Here is a 20,129-nt window from a genome sequence, read left to right on the forward strand (position 1 = left end):
CACACACTGCACTCATACACACACTGCACTCATACACACACTGCATTCATACACACACTGCATTCATACATACACTGCATTCATACACACGCTGCATTCATACACACACGCTGCATTCATACACACACGCTGCACTCAAACACACACGCTGCACTCATACACACACGCTGCATTCATACACACACTGTAAATAAATATTCAATTAATATAATTTTTTTAGGATCTAATTTTATTTAGAAATTTACCAGTAGCTGCTGCATTTCCCACCCTAGTCTTATACTCGAGTCAATAAGTTTTCCCAGTTTTTTGGGGTAAAATTAGGGGCCTCGGCTTATATTTGGGTCGGCTTATACTCGAGTATATACGGTATATATTTTATTATATATATTTTTTTATATTTCCATTTTTTTTTATATATATTTTTTATAGATTTCTCCACTTTGATGGCTATTATTATTTTTCTTATTATTCTTTTCTCTACATTTATTATTTTTTTCTTTACATAAATTTTTATCACCATTCATCTTTTAATACCATTTGGTCCAATTTGTATTTTTAATATTGTTTGCTAGTTTTCTATGTTAGTATATAGTTTCCCTCAATAGGCAGGGCTTTTAACCCGGACCATGAGAATATAGAGCGCTCCTGGATATGGTTACGCTCGTTTGTACGGCTGGGTCCAGTATTCATAAAGTTATTTGCGTTCCAGCTTGGTTGCGCATGAACACATCAGTCGACCACACATCATCACAAATGGCAGTGTGCTCGACAGATCTGCGCATGCGCGGGGTATGAATGGCGCCTAGATCGGCGGATTTAAAAGGAGAAGATGCCAAGGGGAACACAGAAGCTCTTTGTAGCGGAGAGCTGATATCCCACAGCTATTCTCCACTTACGATCCCAGTGAGGCTCAGGAACAAGGCAATTGTAAATCCACAAGCAGAGTTTCCAGCATGCAAAGTAACACAGCAATATCCCAACAGCAATCCCAATAACTGGACGACACACAGTTTCAGGAGCAGAACTAACAATCTTTATTCCAGGGTTCCTTATAAAGCATGCTCCCATGCAAGGGAGGGATTTACATCAATTAAGACAGTAACCAATAATGTAACTGTTACCTCCCACACATCTCCTCCCCTCAGAGTGACTCATAATCCCCTTAACTTATACTGTACATTACCCCAAACCTGGATGTACCCCTAAACTAGTACTTAGCCTCAATATTAGGGTACCGCCAGGTAGCCCTGATCTGGGTGAATAATATATCCAAAATTCCCCCAGATCGGACCAGGGGTTCGGTAGTTAGGTGGAGGGTGAAGTTTGACCGACCGCACACGAGGTGGTATCCGAAAAGGGTTCCATGCGTTTGGGCCCTGCGGTCGGCCTCCGTTCGGCAGTAAAAACATACAGTAATCCTAGCCATCCACACTTAAATTCACCTGTATTATATTTCCCTCGTTCGGTACTTTGTTTCTACCGAATGGGGATTCGTTAGTGTTACAAATCGCTATTTGTAACTGGCCCTTTAAATGAGAAATTGCCCTGCTTCCCTGGATTGTGGAGAAGCATGTTTGCCAGCCTCCTGCCTCATGACTATGGCCCCTGGAATATTGTGCCCCTGAAAACTTATTAACATTTATTGGGTGTGTATGGCCCTTTAAGAACCGTCTGGGGACATATTGTGACTTTGCTGAACAATGCCCCTTTAAGACTATGTCCCCAGACCGGTAAAATAACTTGCCCCTGGCTTTCCCCCACTTGGTTCAGTAAATAGGGCTTACTGAACCAAGTACCACACAGGCAGACCACCCAGAAGTTAAAGTATGCAGGCAATTTACCTCCCAGGCTGTGAGGTTACTGCCGGTTAATTGCACGTGGCGGCGGCCATCTTGGTTTCCTCGAATGCGGTCAGCGGTGTATGTTAAAGATTCTGTGGAACTAAAATCGGCTACACATTCTGCCGAACACCGCTAACCCTTACCTTCTCCCATACTGAACTTGCAGCTCCAGAGACTAAGTCCCGTTCGAAATGGGACTTAGTCGTTTTTTCGCATGAAATTGACCGACCGCACAGCCCAAATCTATGGAACTGTTTTGGGCAGGAAATTGTGCTTGCGGTCGGTCATAAAGGACTTCCAGCTAACTTTTGATCCACTGGAGGGATTTGGCTGATTTTCGGAAGGGTTTATGTTTGATGTATGCTGAGTCTGAATATGCAACTTTTATTGAAATTGAATGTATGGTTTTAAAGTTACAGTGTGTGTGTAAAAACTGTATTTTTATTGTATGTAATAATTGGTTTAACTGTTTATCTGAGGGGAGGGAACCTGTGGGCTGTACTATGCTGTTATTGGTTAATTTCATCCTCCCCCTGGGAGTGTCCTGTATGTACCTGATCCTAATAAAAAGCAGGCTGGGTGTTCCAGTCCTCAGACCTCTTCTGACCCTCAATACGTAGCCTTGTCTCGTTATTGGAGGGAACTGCTATATCACACTGGGGATTGCTATGCGCTGCATATTCCCCTGAGCTCTTAATCACTTAGCTCTTTTAAGAGCTTGTTCCGGATACGCTCTCCAGGAGGAGAGATCTTCCCCACACGTTCCTGAATGCTGAAGGTTCATTCCAGGGTGGACGGAAGACGGCGCGGCTCCAGTTAAGCTACGGCGGTTGTGGAGCCTGCGGTGGTTGTGGTGTCGTCTGCAGTGCTTGGAGTCCTCTGAGAGCGCTAGGAGCATCCATCAACGGAGGGTACTCGGTCGGGGTACACGGAGCTCTGTTACAGTTAGGTCCCTCCGTTCGGTAGTTACGGAGCTCTGGAGGTCTCAGCGGTGTTCGGTTGTTTGAGTGTCCGATTTGAGTTCCAGACACTCGACGAGTTGAGCATCTACGAGCGCCCTGTATTGGTGCTACAGCAGTCTTTTATCTTGTAAGTACACTGTTGGTTTTTGTGTTGTGCATTTATTTCACTTTGGCACTTTTTGCACTGGCACTTTGCTACATCTGCACAGTCATCTGTATAGCTGAAGCTGCTGTCCATCGTGCCTTATTTGGCTTTTTAACATTGTATTGCGATTTTGCACAATTTTGTGTGTGCTATTGCTTATTTTATTTTACTTAGATTTATTACTAATAAAGTAGATTTTTTTCTTACATCTATTTGTCCCTCCTATCCATGGAATCTGCAGATTGAATTTAACTTTGTGATTGTGGCGCCCTGTTTTTCTCTGATTTATTAATCAGGCTTCTGTGGTTGCTTGGTCTTAGAGTTCCTGGAACTGTTTTGGGCATGGCACTCGCACAAACACCCGGTCTCTATGGAAGTCCCATACAAACTATTTCCACATACGGTAGAAGAACGGCGTTCGGGAGTTTCAAACAGACGAACGAGAGGAGCATTTTCCACTAATCATCTTTATTCTATCAATGGCGGTTTTCGTGCAAATCCATCCGAACAGAGGCCGGCTCTTGCTGCCAATTCTGTGGATACAACCTCGTGGCGAGCCGGTCAAACATCCACACGGTGCCGTTCGGAAAGTACCGAACGGATTTTCGTGAATTTTGAATAGGTTACTCACATCATCCTCAGCTACCCATGGATATGGTTTTGTTATGCAGAAAGTATATTTCTAAAAATTGTGAAACATTTTTGACTTTTCTGGCCAGCAGATAATTGAGTTTAGTATGTTTCTAAAACCCAATTATCTCGCAGGCTCAGAGGAGGAGTCTGCTGTTGTATAAATTTAATGTCCTTGCTTCCATTAAACCAGTCTTCTTCCAGCATTAAGCTTTTGCTCATGTGTGAATTATTATGCAATACCGGCGATATTTTTCCCTGTGGATTATTGGCGATATTATTTTATGGGAATAAGGGAATACTAGACAGTGATACCTATTCAGACCGTCACACTCACCCAGTCTCCACTCCTTCAAAAAAGTTATTAAAAACCCACTTCTTCATAAAAGCGTATCACCTAAACTGTTAATAGCTCCCGACTGATTCCTCTTTTGCAACTGTCATTAGTCTAATACTATCCTTACCTTTTTGTGTAATTTTACCCCACTCCCTCTAGCATTTAATCTCATTGAGCAGGGCCCTCAACGCCTTTGTTTCTGCGTGTCCAACTTGTCTGGTCACAACTACATGTTTGTTCGTCCACCCACTGCGCTGCGGATTTTGTTGGCGCTATATAAATAATAACATAATAATAAAAACATTCTGACATGGTGTAAGTGGCACCTGACTGGTCACACACACAGTGTTCTCCTCTGCCTTTAGTTTCTGGTCATACCTCCAAATCTTAAAAAACAGATGAGTAAAACCATTTTTTTTTGTTACAACTCTGAGATTCAGACACTGCAGATGCTTAAGCTGCCTCCTGCGATATCATGTCAACAATTTTTCTCATTGAAGGCAAAAAGTGCATGTACTGCCAGCTTTGCTCCCTCTTTTAAAATGGAGTTTAACTGTTCCCACAGCAGATGTACCTCTAGTGACTGTCAGAAATACAGCCACTAGACGCTTATTTAACCCTGCAGTGTAAGCATTTCCATATCTACTAAATGGCAATGTTTTACTTTGCAGGGCTAACATTGAATTGGTTTGGGTGCCTTATTAGTCATTTAAAGAAAGACTACAAACTGTAATGGTTATGGTGCCTGGGGTGCTCTGATTCCCTCCAGTGTAAGCAATCATACTATTTCCTAAAGGATTTACAACCTATCTGTGGTTCACTTGGCTCCATGCATCTTCTCCTTGAGAGCAGGAGCTGTTATCATTGACCTATGGCAGGATTTAATTCAGGAGATTTAACAAGTCTCTATGTTTCTAGCTATCAAAGTGCCAGCTGACGTCAGGTAAGCAAACAGCTTGACTACTTACACTTGGGGGCGTCAGCAGGGCCAGTGCAAGGATTTTTGCCGCTCTAGGCAAAAGAAAGGTTTGTCCCCACCCCCCAGTGACATCGCAATGCCCCATCCATATGATCTGCCATATGAACTAACTCCAGTGCTGCACACTGTGTGTTTGCAGGGACAAACTATAGGCACCAGAACCACTTTATTAAGCTGCAGTGGTTCTGGGGACTATAGTTTCCCTTTAATGTGAGGTAAAGTATAGATTAGTGTCACTAATAATATACTAGATTGCCTACTTACAATCAGATGAGGATGGTGATGGGCTCTGGCTGCAGTCTGGCTCCACTGGTTCTGGTGTAGAACAGGATATCTGGAGGCTGTTTGTAACTGTGGTCCCAAAATTCAATGTTCTGGGAGAACTGCAAGCAGCTCCATTTTTTTGGGGCCCCTTACACAGCTCAAGGTCTGGGCCCCAGGGCTTGACGGTGAGTATGCCCTTAAGGCCCACCCATAAGTCCACCTACATGTTCCACCCATGAGTTCGCTTACAGGGAGTGGAGTGCGTAGGGGATGTGTTATGTGTTACTGTAGAGAATCTAATGTGTGTGCTTATGGAATGTAGTGTATAGGGATACCAGTTTGTGTAGGTGATGCAGTGTGTTTGTGTGTAGTGGAAGTGTATAAGGGGTGTATTGTGTGTTTCTTGTTGTGTGTAAGGGATGCATTGTGTGAATCTGTGTTTGTATGCATAAGGGATGCAAAGTGTGTTTCTGTGTATGTAAGGGATGCAGTGTGTGTGTCTGTAAGGGGTTCGTTGAGTGTGTGTAAGAGATGCATTGTGTTTCTGTGTCTGTGTAAGAGAAGCAGTGTGTGTTTGCATGTGTGTGTAAGGGATGCATTGTGTGTTTCTGTGTATATGTGCAAAGGATGCATTGCCTTTATGTGTAAGAGTTGCATTGTGTGTGTGTGTAATGGATGCATGGTGTGATTCTCTGTGTGTAAGGGAAGCATGTTGTGTTTCTGTGTGTATAGGGATGCATTGTGTGTGTGTGTGTGTGTGTGTGTGTGTGCGTAGTGTGAAAGAGCTCCCTGTCCTGCCCCCTGTCCTATAGAGCTCTCCCTTCCATCCTTAGAGATCTCCCCTACCCCTTAGTGGTCTCTCCTCTCCCCCTCACCTCCCTTAGTGGTCTCCTTTTCTCCCCGACTTTCCATTAGTGATCTCTCGTCTCCCCCTTAGTGGTCTCTGCTCTCCTCTGCCCCCTCCTTTCCATTAGTGGTCTCTCCTCTCCCCCCACACTCCCCTAGTGGTCTATCCTCCACCCCCCCTCCGGTCTCTCCTCACCCCCCTCCCCTAGTGGTCTCTCCACCACCCCCTCCCTCCTTTAGTGGTCTCTCCCTCCCCACTTTCTCCTCAACCCCCCTACCTGTGTTCTCATCTCCTCCCGTGTTCTCCTCTTATTCCATCCTCCCTGTGTTCTCATCTCCTCCCGTGTTCTCCTCTTATTCCATCCTCCCTGTGTTCTCCACTTCTTCCCCCCTCCCTGTGTTCTCCTCTTCTTCTCTCCCCGTCCCTGTAATATCTTCTTCTCCCCCTGTAATCTTCTCTTCTTCTCCCCCCCTGTAATTTTCTTTTATTCTCCCCCTTCCCTCCCTGTAATCTCTTCTCCTCCCCCCTCCCGGTAATCTTCTCTTCTCCCCCCCCCCCCTCCTGGTAATCTTCTCTTCTTCTCCCCCCCTCCCGGTAATCTTCTCTTCTTCTCCCCCCCTCCCGGTAATCTTCTCTTCTTCTCCCCCCTGTAATCTTCTCTTCTTCTCCCCTCCCTCTCCCCCTGTAATCTTCTCTTCTTCTCCCCCCCCTCCCTCCAATCTTCTCCACTCCCCCCGCATTCCCTGTAATCTTCTCTTCTTCTCCCTCCAATCTTCTCCACTCCCCCCTCCCTTCCTGTAATTTTCTTCACTCCCTCCCTGTAATGTTCTCCCCCTCCCTCCCTGTAATCTTCTCCCCCCTCCCTCCCTGTAATACTCTTCCCCTCTCCCTCCCTGTAATATTCTCCTCCCTTCCTCCCTGTAATATCCCCCCTCCCTCCCTGTAATATTCTTCTCCCCTTCCTCCCTGTAATATTCTTCCCCCTTCCTCCCTGTAATACTCTCCCCTCCCTCCCTGTAATATTCTCCCCCCTCCCTCCCTGTAATATTCTCCCCCCTCCCTCCCTGTAATACTCTCCCCCCTCCCTTCCTTTAATATTCTTCCCCTCCCTCCCTGTAATACTCTCCCCCCTCCCTCCCTGTAATATTCTCCCCCTCCCTGTAATACCCCCCCTCCCTCCCTGTAATATTCTCCCCCCTCCCTCCCTGTAATATTCTTCCCCCCTCCCTCCCTGTAATACTCTTCCCCCCTCCCTCCCTGTAATATTCTCCCCCCTCCCTCCCTGTAATACTCTCCCCCCTCCCTCCCTGTAATACTCTCCCCCCTCCCTCCCTGTAATATCCCCCCTCCCTCCCTGTAATATTCTCCCCCCTCCCTCCCTCCCTGTAATACTCTTCCCCCCTCCCTCCCTGTAATATTCTCCCCTCTCCCTGTAATATTCCCCCCTCCCTGTAATATTCCCCCCTCCCTGTAATATTCTTCTCCTCTCCCTCCCTGTAATATTCTCCCCCCTCCCTCCCTCCCTGTAATATTCTTCCCCCCTCCCTCCCAGTAATATTCTCCCCCCTCCCTGTAATATTCTCCTCCCTCCCTGTAATACTCTCCCCCCTCCCTCCCTGTAATATTCTTCCCCTCCCTCCCTGTAATACTCTCCCCCCCTCCCTTGTAATATTCTCCCCCTCCCTGTAATATCCCCCCTCCCTCCCTGTAATATTCTCCCCCCTCCCTCCCTCCCTGTAATATTCTCCCCCCTCCCTCCCTCCCTCCCTGTAATATTCTTCCCCCCTCCCTCCCTGTAATACTCTTCCCCCTCCCTCCCTGTAATATCCCTCCCCTGTAATATTCTTCTCCCCTCCCTCCCTGTAATACTCTTCCCTCCTCCCTGTAATATTCTTCCCCCTCCCTGTAATACTCTCCCCCCCTCCCACCCTGTAATATTCTCCCCCCACCCTCCCTGTAATATTCTTTCCCTCCCTCCCTGTAATACTCTCCCCCCTCCCTCCCTGTAATATTCCCCCCCCCCCTCCCTTCCTCCCTGTAATATTCTTCCCCCCTCCCTCCCTGTAATACTCTTCCCCCCTCCCTCCCTGTAATACTCTTCCCCCCTCCCTCCCTGTAATATTATCCCCCCTCCCTGTAATATTCCCCCTCCCTCCCTGTAATATTCTTCCCCCCTCCCTGTAATATCCCCCCCTCCCTCCCTGTACTATTCTCCCCCCTCCCTCCCTGTAATACTCTCCCCCTCCCTCCCTGTAATATTCTCCCCCCTCCCTCCCTGTAATATTCTTCCCCCTCCCTCCCTGTAAGACTTCCCCCTCCCTCTCTGTAATATTCTTCCCCCTCCCTCCCTGTAATACTCTCCCCTCCCTCCCTGTAATATTCCCCCCTCCCTCCCTGTAATATTCCCCCCTCTCTCCTGTAATATTCTTCTCCCCTCCCTCCCTGTAATACTCTTCCCCCCCTCCCTCCCTGTAATACTCTCCCCCCTCCCTCCCTGTAATATTCCCCCCTCCCTTTAATATTCTTCTCCCCTCCCTCCCTGTAATATTCTTCTCCCCTCCCTCCCTGTAATACTCTCCCCCCTCCCTCCCTGTAATACCCCCCCTCCCTGTTATATTCTCCCCCCTCCCTGTAATACTCTCCCCCCTCCCTCCCTTTTATATTCTCCCCCTCCCTGTAATATTTCCCCCCTCCCTCCCTCCCTGTAATAGTGTTCTCCCCTCCCTCCCTGTAATACTCTTCCCCTCTCCCTCCCTGTAATACTCCCCCCTCCCTCCCTGTTATATTCTCCCCTCTCCCTGTAATATTCTTCTCCCCTCCCTCAATACTACTCCCCCCTCCCTCCAATACTGAGTGTGCACTTCCTGTCAGTCTGGCCGGGTCGCGGACCGGAGAGGAGCTCGGCCACGCTACAGGGAAGGGGAGGTGAGGCAGTGCGGCAGCCGTCTGAGCGCTCTCTATAGAGCGCTCAGGCGGCTGAGGCATTTAAAGGGACAGCAATGGGGGCGCAGGGCGCCCCCTCCTATATGGCGCCCTAGGCGGCTGCCTAGTTCGCCTTATAGAAAGCGCCGGCCCTGGGCATCAGGACATTTATGACACCATAACCGATCCCAAAGAGAGTGATTTTTAATGTTTATTATACCTATGAAGGTAATCTAACTAATAGCCCCTTTAAGCTTAGCAAGCAAGGCTTCTCTGTTTTGACTTTTTTTTTTTTTTTTTTTAAGAAAGCCCTCATGTTATGTATCATTTGTACATGTATTTGAGAATATTAGCTTCCACATAATTATTTATTTTTGTGTTGCAGGATTGTGCACTAGAGCTCAGTGATGAAGATGGACATCATTGCTATCCACTAGAAGACCAATTACTTTGTCATAATTGCCACATGAAACACCTTGAAAAAGACAGTTTGTTGTAATTCAAACTCAAAAATAGTTGTGTTTTGATTCATATTACATGTTTTAATCTATTCAATACCCATGTTCAGTTTAACCCCTTAAGGACCAAACTTCTGGAATAAAAGGGAATCATGACATGTCACACATGTCATGTGTCCTTAAGGGGTTAAACATAAGCATTACTTTATTTTAACAAAGTAATATATAATATTGTTCTTTAATATTATGTCTGTTGATTATCACATTTCTGTTTAAAGTCCATCACACCTGGAAAAGGAGTAACTCCCACATAAAAGAAATCAACAGCATAAGACAGCCATCAACAAAATAACTTGCTTCTTCAGTCTTGATAGTGATGCTCTTAATATGATTGGTTTTATTTCAGCAAGTCTGGACTGGCTTTTTTCTAATACTTTTCATTACCTAGGAAAATAAAACTATACATTTATTCACTAATGTGTGCTTGTTTTCATTGAGACTCCCCCCAGCCTTCCTATAGATCTTATTTTTTTAAGCTTAGCTGCAGAGAATCCATATGATCTGGTGGATTTTATTCAGCTTCTGGTGCTTCATGTGCTAATGCTTTACTCTCATACTTCATAGACACTGTTGTATATGGAGTATCTTGCAAAACCTTGGAAGCCTGCATAGACAAAGCCTCCCCCCAGCTGTCAATAGTCAAGCTTTCTCAAAACAAAAATACATAGGAAAAAGTAGTACCTGCGTTGTCTGATATCTTTTGACAGCACATTTTAGTAAACATTCCAAACAGTCTGTATTTCATCAATATTTTATCTTTATGAAAATAAAAAATTTTGGGGGTGTGGGAGTGTGTTTTGATTATTAGAATGTAATTATACTTGAGAGCACTTGAGTCAGTTTCTCCGGGTCTGCCTTTTTCAGATTTTACTGTCAAACAGTAAAAAAAGTGCTAATTTACTTTCACAAATATGTGCATGGTGAAGGATTAGAAAGATGAAATAATAAATAAAAGAATAAATTAACCCCTTCAGGACGGGTGACGGACAAGGTCCGTCATCCTGGCGATACCCTTAACGACAGGTGACGGACCTTGTCTGTCACGCGGTAAAATTAACCCCAGATCACCGCGATCGCGGGATTAATGGTGCTCCGGTCTGCCTCTGTATTAGACCCTTCCCTGCCAATTGATCACTGACTACAGTGATCAATTGGCAGGGATTACATTTTACGGTCGTTTGATTATTTTTTTTTACCCCTGAGAGTTAATTCTTTTTTTTTTTTTTTTTTTTTTAAACCCTCCGGGGTTAAATTTATTTTATTAATTAATTTAAATATTTTAAAATTATATATTCAGCTGGGGTGGGTGGAAGTTAGTGGGGAATTGGGGGATTTGGTGTTAGGGGTTAACGTTAAAAAAGTTTTAAAATAAGCTTTAAAAAGTTAAAAATTAAGTTTAAAAAAAAGTTTTAATAACGTTTAAGTAAACAATAAAAAAAAGACACCCATCTTTACCCATTCCAAATAAAAATTAACCCCTTCCCTGCCAGTCGATCACTGCCTACAGTGATCAAAATACCACAGTATTATACTGTGATCTAATTTTTTTTAACCCCTGAGGATGAACTTTTATTAATTTTTTAACCCTCATGGGTTCAATTTATTTAATTCATTAATTTAAATATTTTATAATTATATATTTTGCTAGCTGGGGTGGATGAGAGTTATGGGAAAATGGGGGATTTACTGTTAGTGCTGCTTACTGTTAGTTAGGGGTTAACATAGAAACATAGAATGTGACGGCAGATAAGAACCATTCGGCCCATCTAGTCTGCCCAGTTTTCTAAATACTTTCATTAGTCCCTGGGCTTATCTTATAGTTAGGATAGCCTTATGCCTATCCCACGCATGCTTAAACTCCTTTACTGTGTTAACCTCTACCACTTCAGCTGGAAGGCTATTCCATGCATCCACTACCCTCTCAGTAAAGTAATACTTCCTGATATTATTTTTAAACCTTTGTCCCTCTAATTTAAGACTATGTCCTCTTGTTGTGGTAGTTTTTCTTCTTTTAAATATAGTCTCCTCCTTTACTGTGTTGATTCCCTTTATGTATTTAAATGTTTCTATCATATCCCCCCTGTCTCGTCTTTCCTCCAAGCTATACATGTTAAGATCCTTTAACCTTTCCTGGTAAGTTTTATCCTGCAATCCATGAACCAGTTTAGTAGCCCTTCTTTGAACTCTCTCTAAGGTATCAATATCCTTTTGAAGATAGGGTCTCCAGTACTGTGTACAGTACTCCAAGTGAGGTCTCACCAGTGTTCTGTACAATGGCATGAGCACTTCCCTCTTTCTACTGCTAATACCTCTCCCTATACAACCAAGCATTCTGCTAGCATTTCCTGCTGCTCTATTACATTGTCTGCCTACTTTTAAGTCATCAGAAATAATCACCCCTAAATCCCTTTCCTCAGATGTTGAGGTTAGGACTCTATCAAATATTCTGTACTCTGCCCTTGGGTTTTTACGTCCAAGATGCATTATCTTGCACTTATCCACATTAAATGTCAGTTGCCACAACTCTGACCATTTTTCTAGTTTACCTAAATCATTTGCCATTTGGCTTATCCCTCCTGGAACATCAACCCTGTTACATATCTTAGTATCATCCGCAAAAAGACACACCTTACCATCAAGACCTTCTGCAATATCACTAATAAAAATATTAAAGAGAATGGGTCCAAGTACAGATCCCTGAGGTACCCCACTGGTGACAAGCCCAAGCTTCGAATATACTCCATTGACTACAACCCTCTGTTGCCTGTCACTCAGCCACTGCCTTACCCATTCAACAATATTGGAATCCAAACTCAAAGATTGTAGTTTATTGATAAGCCTTCTATGTGCAACAGTGTCAAAAGCCTTACTGAAATCTAGGTAAGCAATGTCTACTGCACCACCCTGATCTATAATTTTAGTTACCCAATCAAAAAAATCAATAAGATTAGTTTGGCATGATCTCCCTGAAGTAAACCCATGTTGTCTCTGATCTTGAAATCCATGTGTTTTTAGATGTTCAACAATCCTATCCTTTAACATGGTTTCCATCACTTTCCCCACTACTGAAGTAAGGCTTACTGGCCTATAGTTGCCCGACTCCTCCCTATTACCTTTCTTGTGAATGGGCACAACATTCGCTAACTTCCAATCTTCTGGGACTACTCCTGTTATCAATGATTGGTTAAATAAATCTGTTAATGGTTTTGCTAGTACACCACTAAGCTCTTTTAATAGCTTTGGGTGTATTCCATCAGGTCCCATTGACTTATTTGTCTTTACTTTTGACAGTTGAAATAGAACCTCTTCCTCTGTAAACCCACGTGTAATAAATGACTCATTTATCCTTTTTCTTAACTGAGGTCCCTTTCCTTCATTTTCATCTGTAAATACCGAACAAAAATATTCATTGAGGCAGTCAGCTAGACCTTTATCCTCATCTACATACCTTCCTTCTTTTGTTTTTAATCTGACTAATCCTTGTTTTACTTTTCTTTTCTCATTTATATATCTAAAAAAAGTTTTGTCCCCCTTTTTTACTGACTGTGCTATTTTCTCTTCTGTGTGTGATTTGGAAGCTCTTATAACTTGTTTAGCCTCTTTCTGCCTAATCTTATAGGTCATTCTGTCTTCCTCACTCTGGGTTTTTTTATAATTACTAAATGCTAACTTTTTGTTTTTTACTATTTTGGCCACATCTGCGGAGTACCACAGGGGTTTCTTGAATTTTTTGCTTTTACTGACAAGCCTAATGCAATTTTCTGTTGCCTTCAGTAGTGCAACTTTTAAATAATCCCATTTCTTTTGGACTCCATTTAAATTGCTCCAGTCTGATAATGACTCCTTTACACATATTCTAATTTTAGAAAAGTCTGTTTTTCTAAATTCTAAAACTTTTGTTTTTGTGTGGTGTGACTCAGTCACTGTTCTTATATTAAACCACACTGACTGATGATCACTGGATCCTAAACTTTCACCTACAGTAATATCTGATACCAAATCTCCATTTGTTAACACTAAATCTAGTACGGTAAACAAAAGCTTTGAAAATGTTACATTTGTAAAAAAAAAAAAAGTTTTGAGAGTTTAGGAAAGTTTAAAAAAATAAGCAAAACAAAAGTTTAAAAACTAGTTTTAACCCCTTAAGACCGCAGCCAAATGTACAAGTTGTGAACAGAACAAAATGTAAACAAAACCTGGCATTTGCGCTATGTCTGTCCAACCGTAATTCACCTCTTTCATATTAAATGCACCCCCCCTTATCATATATCATTTTATTCAGGGGAAACAGGGCTTTCATTTCATGTCAAATATTTAGCTATGAAACATAATTTAATATGAAAAAAATGGGAGAAAATAAGAAATGTTATTTTTTTAGTTCTACATGACATGTTAACTATCAATGTCATAATACTGTTTGCTTTTACTGCAATAAAATACACATATTTGTATTCAGCAAAGTCTCACGTGTAAAACAGTACCCCCTATGTACAGGTTTTATGGTGTTTTGGGAAGTTACAGGGTCAAATATAGCACGTTACATTTGAAATTGAAAATCGCCAGATTGGTTACGCTGCCTTTGAGACTGTATAGTAGCCCAGGAATTAAATTTACACCCATAATGGCATACCATTTGCAATAGAAGACAACCCAAGGTATTGCAAATGGGGTATGTCCAGTCTTTTTAGTAGCCATTTGGTCACAAACACTTTAAAAAATTAAACACAAGCCTTATATTTGACGCTGTAACTTTTGAAAACATAACACCTGTACATGAGGGGTACTGTTGTACTCGGGAGACTTTGCTGAACACAAATATACTATTTAAAAACAGTAAAAAGTATCACAGCAATAATAAGTGCTGTTTGTGCGTGAAAAATGCAAAAAACTTCACTTTTACTGGCGATATCATCGTTGTTATACATTTTACTGTTTTGTCAATCAATTTTTATTGAGGGTTTTTCTTTTTGTTATGTCAGCGTTTGGTTGGATACACAAATAAAGAGGGGTAGGGTGCATAATACGTTACATGAGACAACATATGTCATGAAAAGACAATTGGGTGAAAAGAGTAATAAACAACAACCATACATTGACATTTTAACATGAGAGTAATATAGCTTAGGGAGAGCAGCGGCATAGTCCGTGTCTACGGTTTTGTGACTAAGGATCCAATGAGTGGTTCAGCTGCCTTCTAAATGTACCCCTAACCTAGGGGGCAGCGGGGGGGAAAGCGGGGGATATTTTAGTGTGGGAGTGCGCTCCACCATACGGGTGGGCACTCTAGCTTCGGGGAGCCGGAGCTTCTCACTATGGGTGGGAGGGTGTTTAGGCTCCTTTGAGCGTTCTGGCCTGGGGTGGCCAATGGAACTATTTCTGGTCAAACTATAGTCTAATAAAACTTGATAGAAAAACGTGGGAGACAGAGTGTGGGCGCTGTGGCACTAATCACAAAGAGACATTTTACTGTTTTGAAACACTAATATTTGTGTTCAGTGTAGTCTCCCGAGTAAAACAGTACCCCTCGTGTACAGGTTTTATGGTGTCTTGGAAAGTTATAGGGTTAAATATAGTGCTAGCAAATTAAGTTCCCTATACTTTCGGCATGGGTTGTCAGGCAGGTCCCGCTAATTATAATTAATTAGGATACCTAATTATGTAAAAATATTACATAAATATATACGTAGAATTAATATATGTATATATATACATATGTGTATATATACGTATATATATATATATATAATTTGTTTTAAATATTTTTATTTATATATAGGTATCTTTATTGTGATATATACGTATATATTTATGTATATAGATACATATATTATTTCATTCTATGTGTATTTTGATATAAATATATATATTAATATCACAATACAGTTAGAACGAAATAACACACATCTATATATTTTTTTATTATTTTTTTAATTTTTTTACGTATTTACATATTTTTTTATATTATATATAAATATATATAACAATAATTATATATATATATTTAATCAGTATCAGTCTACGTGTAATTTGATATTAATATATATATATATATTTGTGTATGTGTAAGTGTGTGTGTGTGTGTGTATATATATATATATATATATATATATATATATACTTAGATCATATATATATATATATATAATATATATGATCTAAGTATATTTTATTTGTAACTGTAATTTATTTATTTTTTACTAATTTTTTATTTTTATTACAGGACAGGGGGCAGAGACAGTGTCAGCCAGTGATATCACATCACTGGCTGACACACAGGATCAGTGATCACAGTGACTGCCTGTCACTGTGATCACCTCCTGCAGATTGGGTAATTGACCACAGGGGGGAGTGCCTGGGTGGTACAAGCACTCCCCCCTTCCAATCTGCAGGGGGATCATTGTGCCAGTTACATGTGTCAGCCAATAGGCTGACACATGTAACACTGATCGCAGTGACAGGCTGTCACTGCGATCAGAGCGCTCTGAGATCGCAGTGACAGCCTGTCACTGCGATCTCAGACAGTGCAGATCGCGGTCACTGACCCCAGGGGGACTGCCTGGGGGGGCCAGGTATGTCCCCCGACCGCGATCTGCAGAAGGGGAGAGCCGCTGGCCACGTGTGTCAGCCGATTTGAAATCGGCTGACACACGGAAAATACTGATCGCAGTGACAGCCTGTCACTGCGAATCAGAGACTGCAGATCGCGGTCACCGGCCACAGGGGGGTTGCCTGGGGGGCCGGGCATCCCCCCGACTGCGATCTGCAGTGGGCGATTAGCGCCGGCCACGTGGGCGGCCATTATAGCGAGGGCGTACTATTACGCCCGCCGGCGTTTAGAGCCGGCTCCTGCAGGGCGTAATAGTACGTCCTGCGGAGTTAAGGGTTAAAAAGTTACAAAAAAGTTTAAAATACATTTAAAAACGCTCATTACCACTACACCTGGAACAAACTAGAAAAAAAATGATCCCGCACAAAGGTTCAAAATATGCCTTTTGAATTACCGCAGGGTGTATTCTTTAATAAATAGTATGTGTTTGTGGGGACGTTTCAATAACCAACTATCTAAACTACTCGAAAATGGAACATGGACACAGCGTAAAACTAAAAAAAAAAACTGAATGGCAGCGTCTCTAATGTGCCCCTTCAACATCCACATGTACCTGGCAAAGGTACATACAGGGGTATTGCTGTACTCAGACGACATAGCTGAGCAACATATGAAGTATTATACAATCGTAGCACACATAAGGTTTGCAAAATATACTGTGCAAACTCACTTTGTGTGTCAAAAAGGCAGAAAAACGCTTATTACCACTACACTTGGTACAAGCTAGCGGAAAAATGATCCCACGCTAAGGTTCAAAATATGCCTTTTGAAATACCCCGGGATGTGTTCTTTATTTTTTTTATGGTATGCCTTTATGGTGTAGTTGTAATATGTAGCCTGCTCAAGTGCTCCAAAGTGAAACACGGACGCATAAAAACCCTCCATGAAAATTCACACTTAAAAACCTGAACTTGTCACGTCTCTTACAGCACTGTAACTTCACAAAATAGTGCCAAAGACATACAATGGGGGTGTCATTTTACTCAGAAGACTTAGCTGAGCATAATTTGGGGGGTTTGAAGTTAGTGGCACATATGAAATATACAAAATGCCCAGCGAAAATGTAATCCGTATGTAAAAAGTGCCCAAAATAATTTTATACCACATACTTTGGTATATATTGGTGAAAAAATGGGAGCATGTTAAGGCACAATATGCACCATATGAGATACCCTGGAGTGTCTACTTTTACAAATGGTAGGCCTTTGTGGGGTTTTTTTGAACAGTCAAACTGTTATAATACCCCAAATGGAAGCATAGGCTAATTAAATCCGTCTCTCAAAATTCTACTGTGAATACTGAAAAGGACAGGTCTCCTTTATGGCACTGTAGCTTCACGAAATAGTGCCAAAGACATACAATGGGGATTGGAGGTGAAATGGCTATGTAGAAAGTGTCAAAACAACCTTCGGTAAATAGCCTGTGATGTCTACTTTATATAAATATATACTTTTGTGTAGCAATTTTGTTTTCTTTTATGGCTATTAAGCTTACAAGACCAACATACCTAATTCTAAAATTGCTCAACATTAAAAATGTATTTTACTCCTTGTGCTTTGTGACCTGTAACTACCAAAAAAAACTTAAAATCCCAGACACATTGTATATTCTGTAAATCAGAACGACTAAATGAATTTATTTTTAATTACTTTCTTTAACCTGCACTAATTATGCACACATTATTGCAAAAACTGTAAAAAAAAACACATTTTTCATTTGTTTTGCATTTTCTGTATTTTTTTTATAATAAATAAGCATTTATATATATATGTTAAAAATAAGAAAAGGGCATTTAAAGCATTTAAATCAGACAAATCAGATGCATCTTATAAAAGATATAAGAAAGCAAATAATGCGTGCAAAAAGGCAATTAAACTTGCTAAACTTCAAAATGAAAAAATAATAGCTAAAGAGAGCAAAACCAACCCCAAAGCATTTTTTTTTTTTTTTTTTTTTTAAATTCTTTATTTTTGTTGTGCAGTGTATAACAAAAAGCTTGATCAGCCACAACAGCAGTCTCAAGAAAACATACCGTGGCACATGATATTACAATACAGTGTTAGTCAGGTATGAGAAACTAAGGCACATTAAACGTTTGTGCATAGAGGTGTCTGCACTTCATTTTTTGTTTTTAGGCGTATGATATTTGAAAAACAGGCTAGTCTAACAGGTAAAACTTATTAATAACAAGAGAAAGCCTAGAGCCCTGTAAAATAGAGAACAGTCTCGCTGGTCCGATATACGGGCTTTGATAGGTTCCACCAATTTATCGCATTAATCACAGCATGGGTCCACTATGTGTAGTATGTACTGACTAGGCGTGACTGGACTACTGGATTATGTGGGTCTGCAAAGAAATATTTGTGCATGCTTTTGGCTTGCCATGTTTAGCCTGTTATGCCCCCACGTTAATTTCGTCTGTGCATGGGTGTAGTTAAGCGGTGATCTGTAGATACAATATAAACATGCGCTGGGGCTGCTTGTACATAATTTAAGGCATAACGTGTGTTGTCTATTGGAGCCCTTGTGGCAGGCAAGTCCCTGGGACGTGTCCCCCAAACACTTGGTGAAGTCAGGACCCTAAATACAGTTTACACCAGTAAGCGCTATCTGAAAGCGATAGGTAGGAGAGAAGACATCGAAAAAGGCTAACGAAAGGAAACAAAAACAGAAAACATAGGCAACATTATCAAGAGTAGTCATATAGAATTTACAGTCCCCTTCTGAATGATTCAGGTGGTGGTTGCAGTGTGCGTGTTGAGGGCGAGTCCACCCGGGACAAAGGGTATAGAGGTAGCCGGATTCCACCTGTGTGGTCTGCGGGGCGTGCGATGTCGCTGCATGGCGTCTGCCGGAAGGCCCAGAGTGGGGAGGAGGGCTTCGGCCTCCTGTAAGTCCGTTACAGGGTGTGTAACCTCTCCATGAAGCACTTGGAGTGTACAGGGCGAACGCCATCGGTATTTTATGCCGCGCTCGCGGAGCAGGGCGGTGAAAGGCCTCATAGTAGAACGCCAGGCCATAGTCCCCCTTGATAAGTCCGAGTAAAGCGACAATGTCATATCCTCAAAGACAAGCGGCGCCGTATTGCGGACGGTGGCCAGTATTATTTCTTTGTCCTGTCGCCTCTGGAATTTTATGATCAGGTCCCTGGTTGCTGTTGGTGGGGCCGTTGGTGGTTTAGGGATCCGAAACATGCCCTCGAGTCCCACTCCCTTGGCCTGCTTCGGTGGTAGTATTGTGCTCACCAGGCGCCTTACGAGGTGGGGGAGTTCAGCCTCTGGGACCGATTCGGCTATGCCTCTAACCTTGAGGTTCTGGGCACGTCTGGAGTCCTCCATTGCTGCCATGGCCCGTTCCACCCTTATGTGTGTTTGCTGTATAAGCTTCAGCTCCTGTTGGAGTGAGTTAATCTGCCTGGTGTGTGTGTGGGAGTTTTGCTCCACGGTCGCCACGCGGTCAGTGAGGCCTTTGATGTCTCTCCTCAAGCCCGCCACGTCCTCTTGGATGTTCCGTCGGAGCTCCGCCAGCAGCTCCCTCATTTCCGACTTTGTGACCGGAGCTGTGTCGGGCTGCAGAGCCGGTTGTGTGGTAGGTTTCTCCTGAGCCCATGTCACAGGCATACCAAGCTCGTCCGGCTCGGAGATAAGGTCGTCAGAGTCCTCGAGGCCGTCCATGTAAGCGGCCATGACAGGCCCTGGGGCGCCTTGCGCTCTCCGCCACAGGTCACCTATGCTGGTGCCCTGCCGAGGTGGATCGGGTCTAGGTTTTTTGCTCTTCCTGCCCATGTCTGCTGCCTACTCGGGAGGCTGGTCCGCTCTTTGGGGGTAATATTTCGTGTTTTTAGGGTCTTTTAGGCTGATTTCATCGGGAGCTCACTCCCAAAGCATTTTTTAAGTACATAAATTCCAAAAAACCCAAAAATGAAAGTATAGGTACACTTAAAACTGAAACGGGGGTGTTAGTTAATGAAGACCAAGAAAAGGCAGGAATTCTAAATAACTATTTCTCCTCCATATATATTAAAGAAGAACCCATGGCAATAGATGTGCAAATGATTGCTACTAAAAACTTGCAGAA

At 42.7% G+C, this 20,129-nt stretch overlaps 1 protein-coding gene across 1 annotated transcript in view; it reads left to right on the top strand.

Annotated features, from left to right (window-relative positions):
* Window positions 1-9,494, top strand: part of LIMD1 (LIM domain containing 1) — a 331,045-nt gene extending 321,551 nt beyond the window's left edge. The window contains exon 9 of the mRNA XM_063450621.1: window positions 9,313-9,494. Within this exon, the coding sequence (XP_063306691.1) occupies window positions 9,313-9,426 (114 nt within the window). The 3' untranslated portion in view covers window positions 9,427-9,494. The remainder of the gene's footprint in view (window positions 1-9,312) is intronic.
* Window positions 9,495-20,129: the final 10,635 nt, after the last annotated feature.

The sequence above is a fragment of the Pelobates fuscus genome, chromosome 4 (genome assembly GCF_036172605.1).
Source record: "Pelobates fuscus isolate aPelFus1 chromosome 4, aPelFus1.pri, whole genome shotgun sequence".
Classification (NCBI taxonomy): Eukaryota; Metazoa; Chordata; class Amphibia; order Anura; family Pelobatidae; genus Pelobates; species Pelobates fuscus.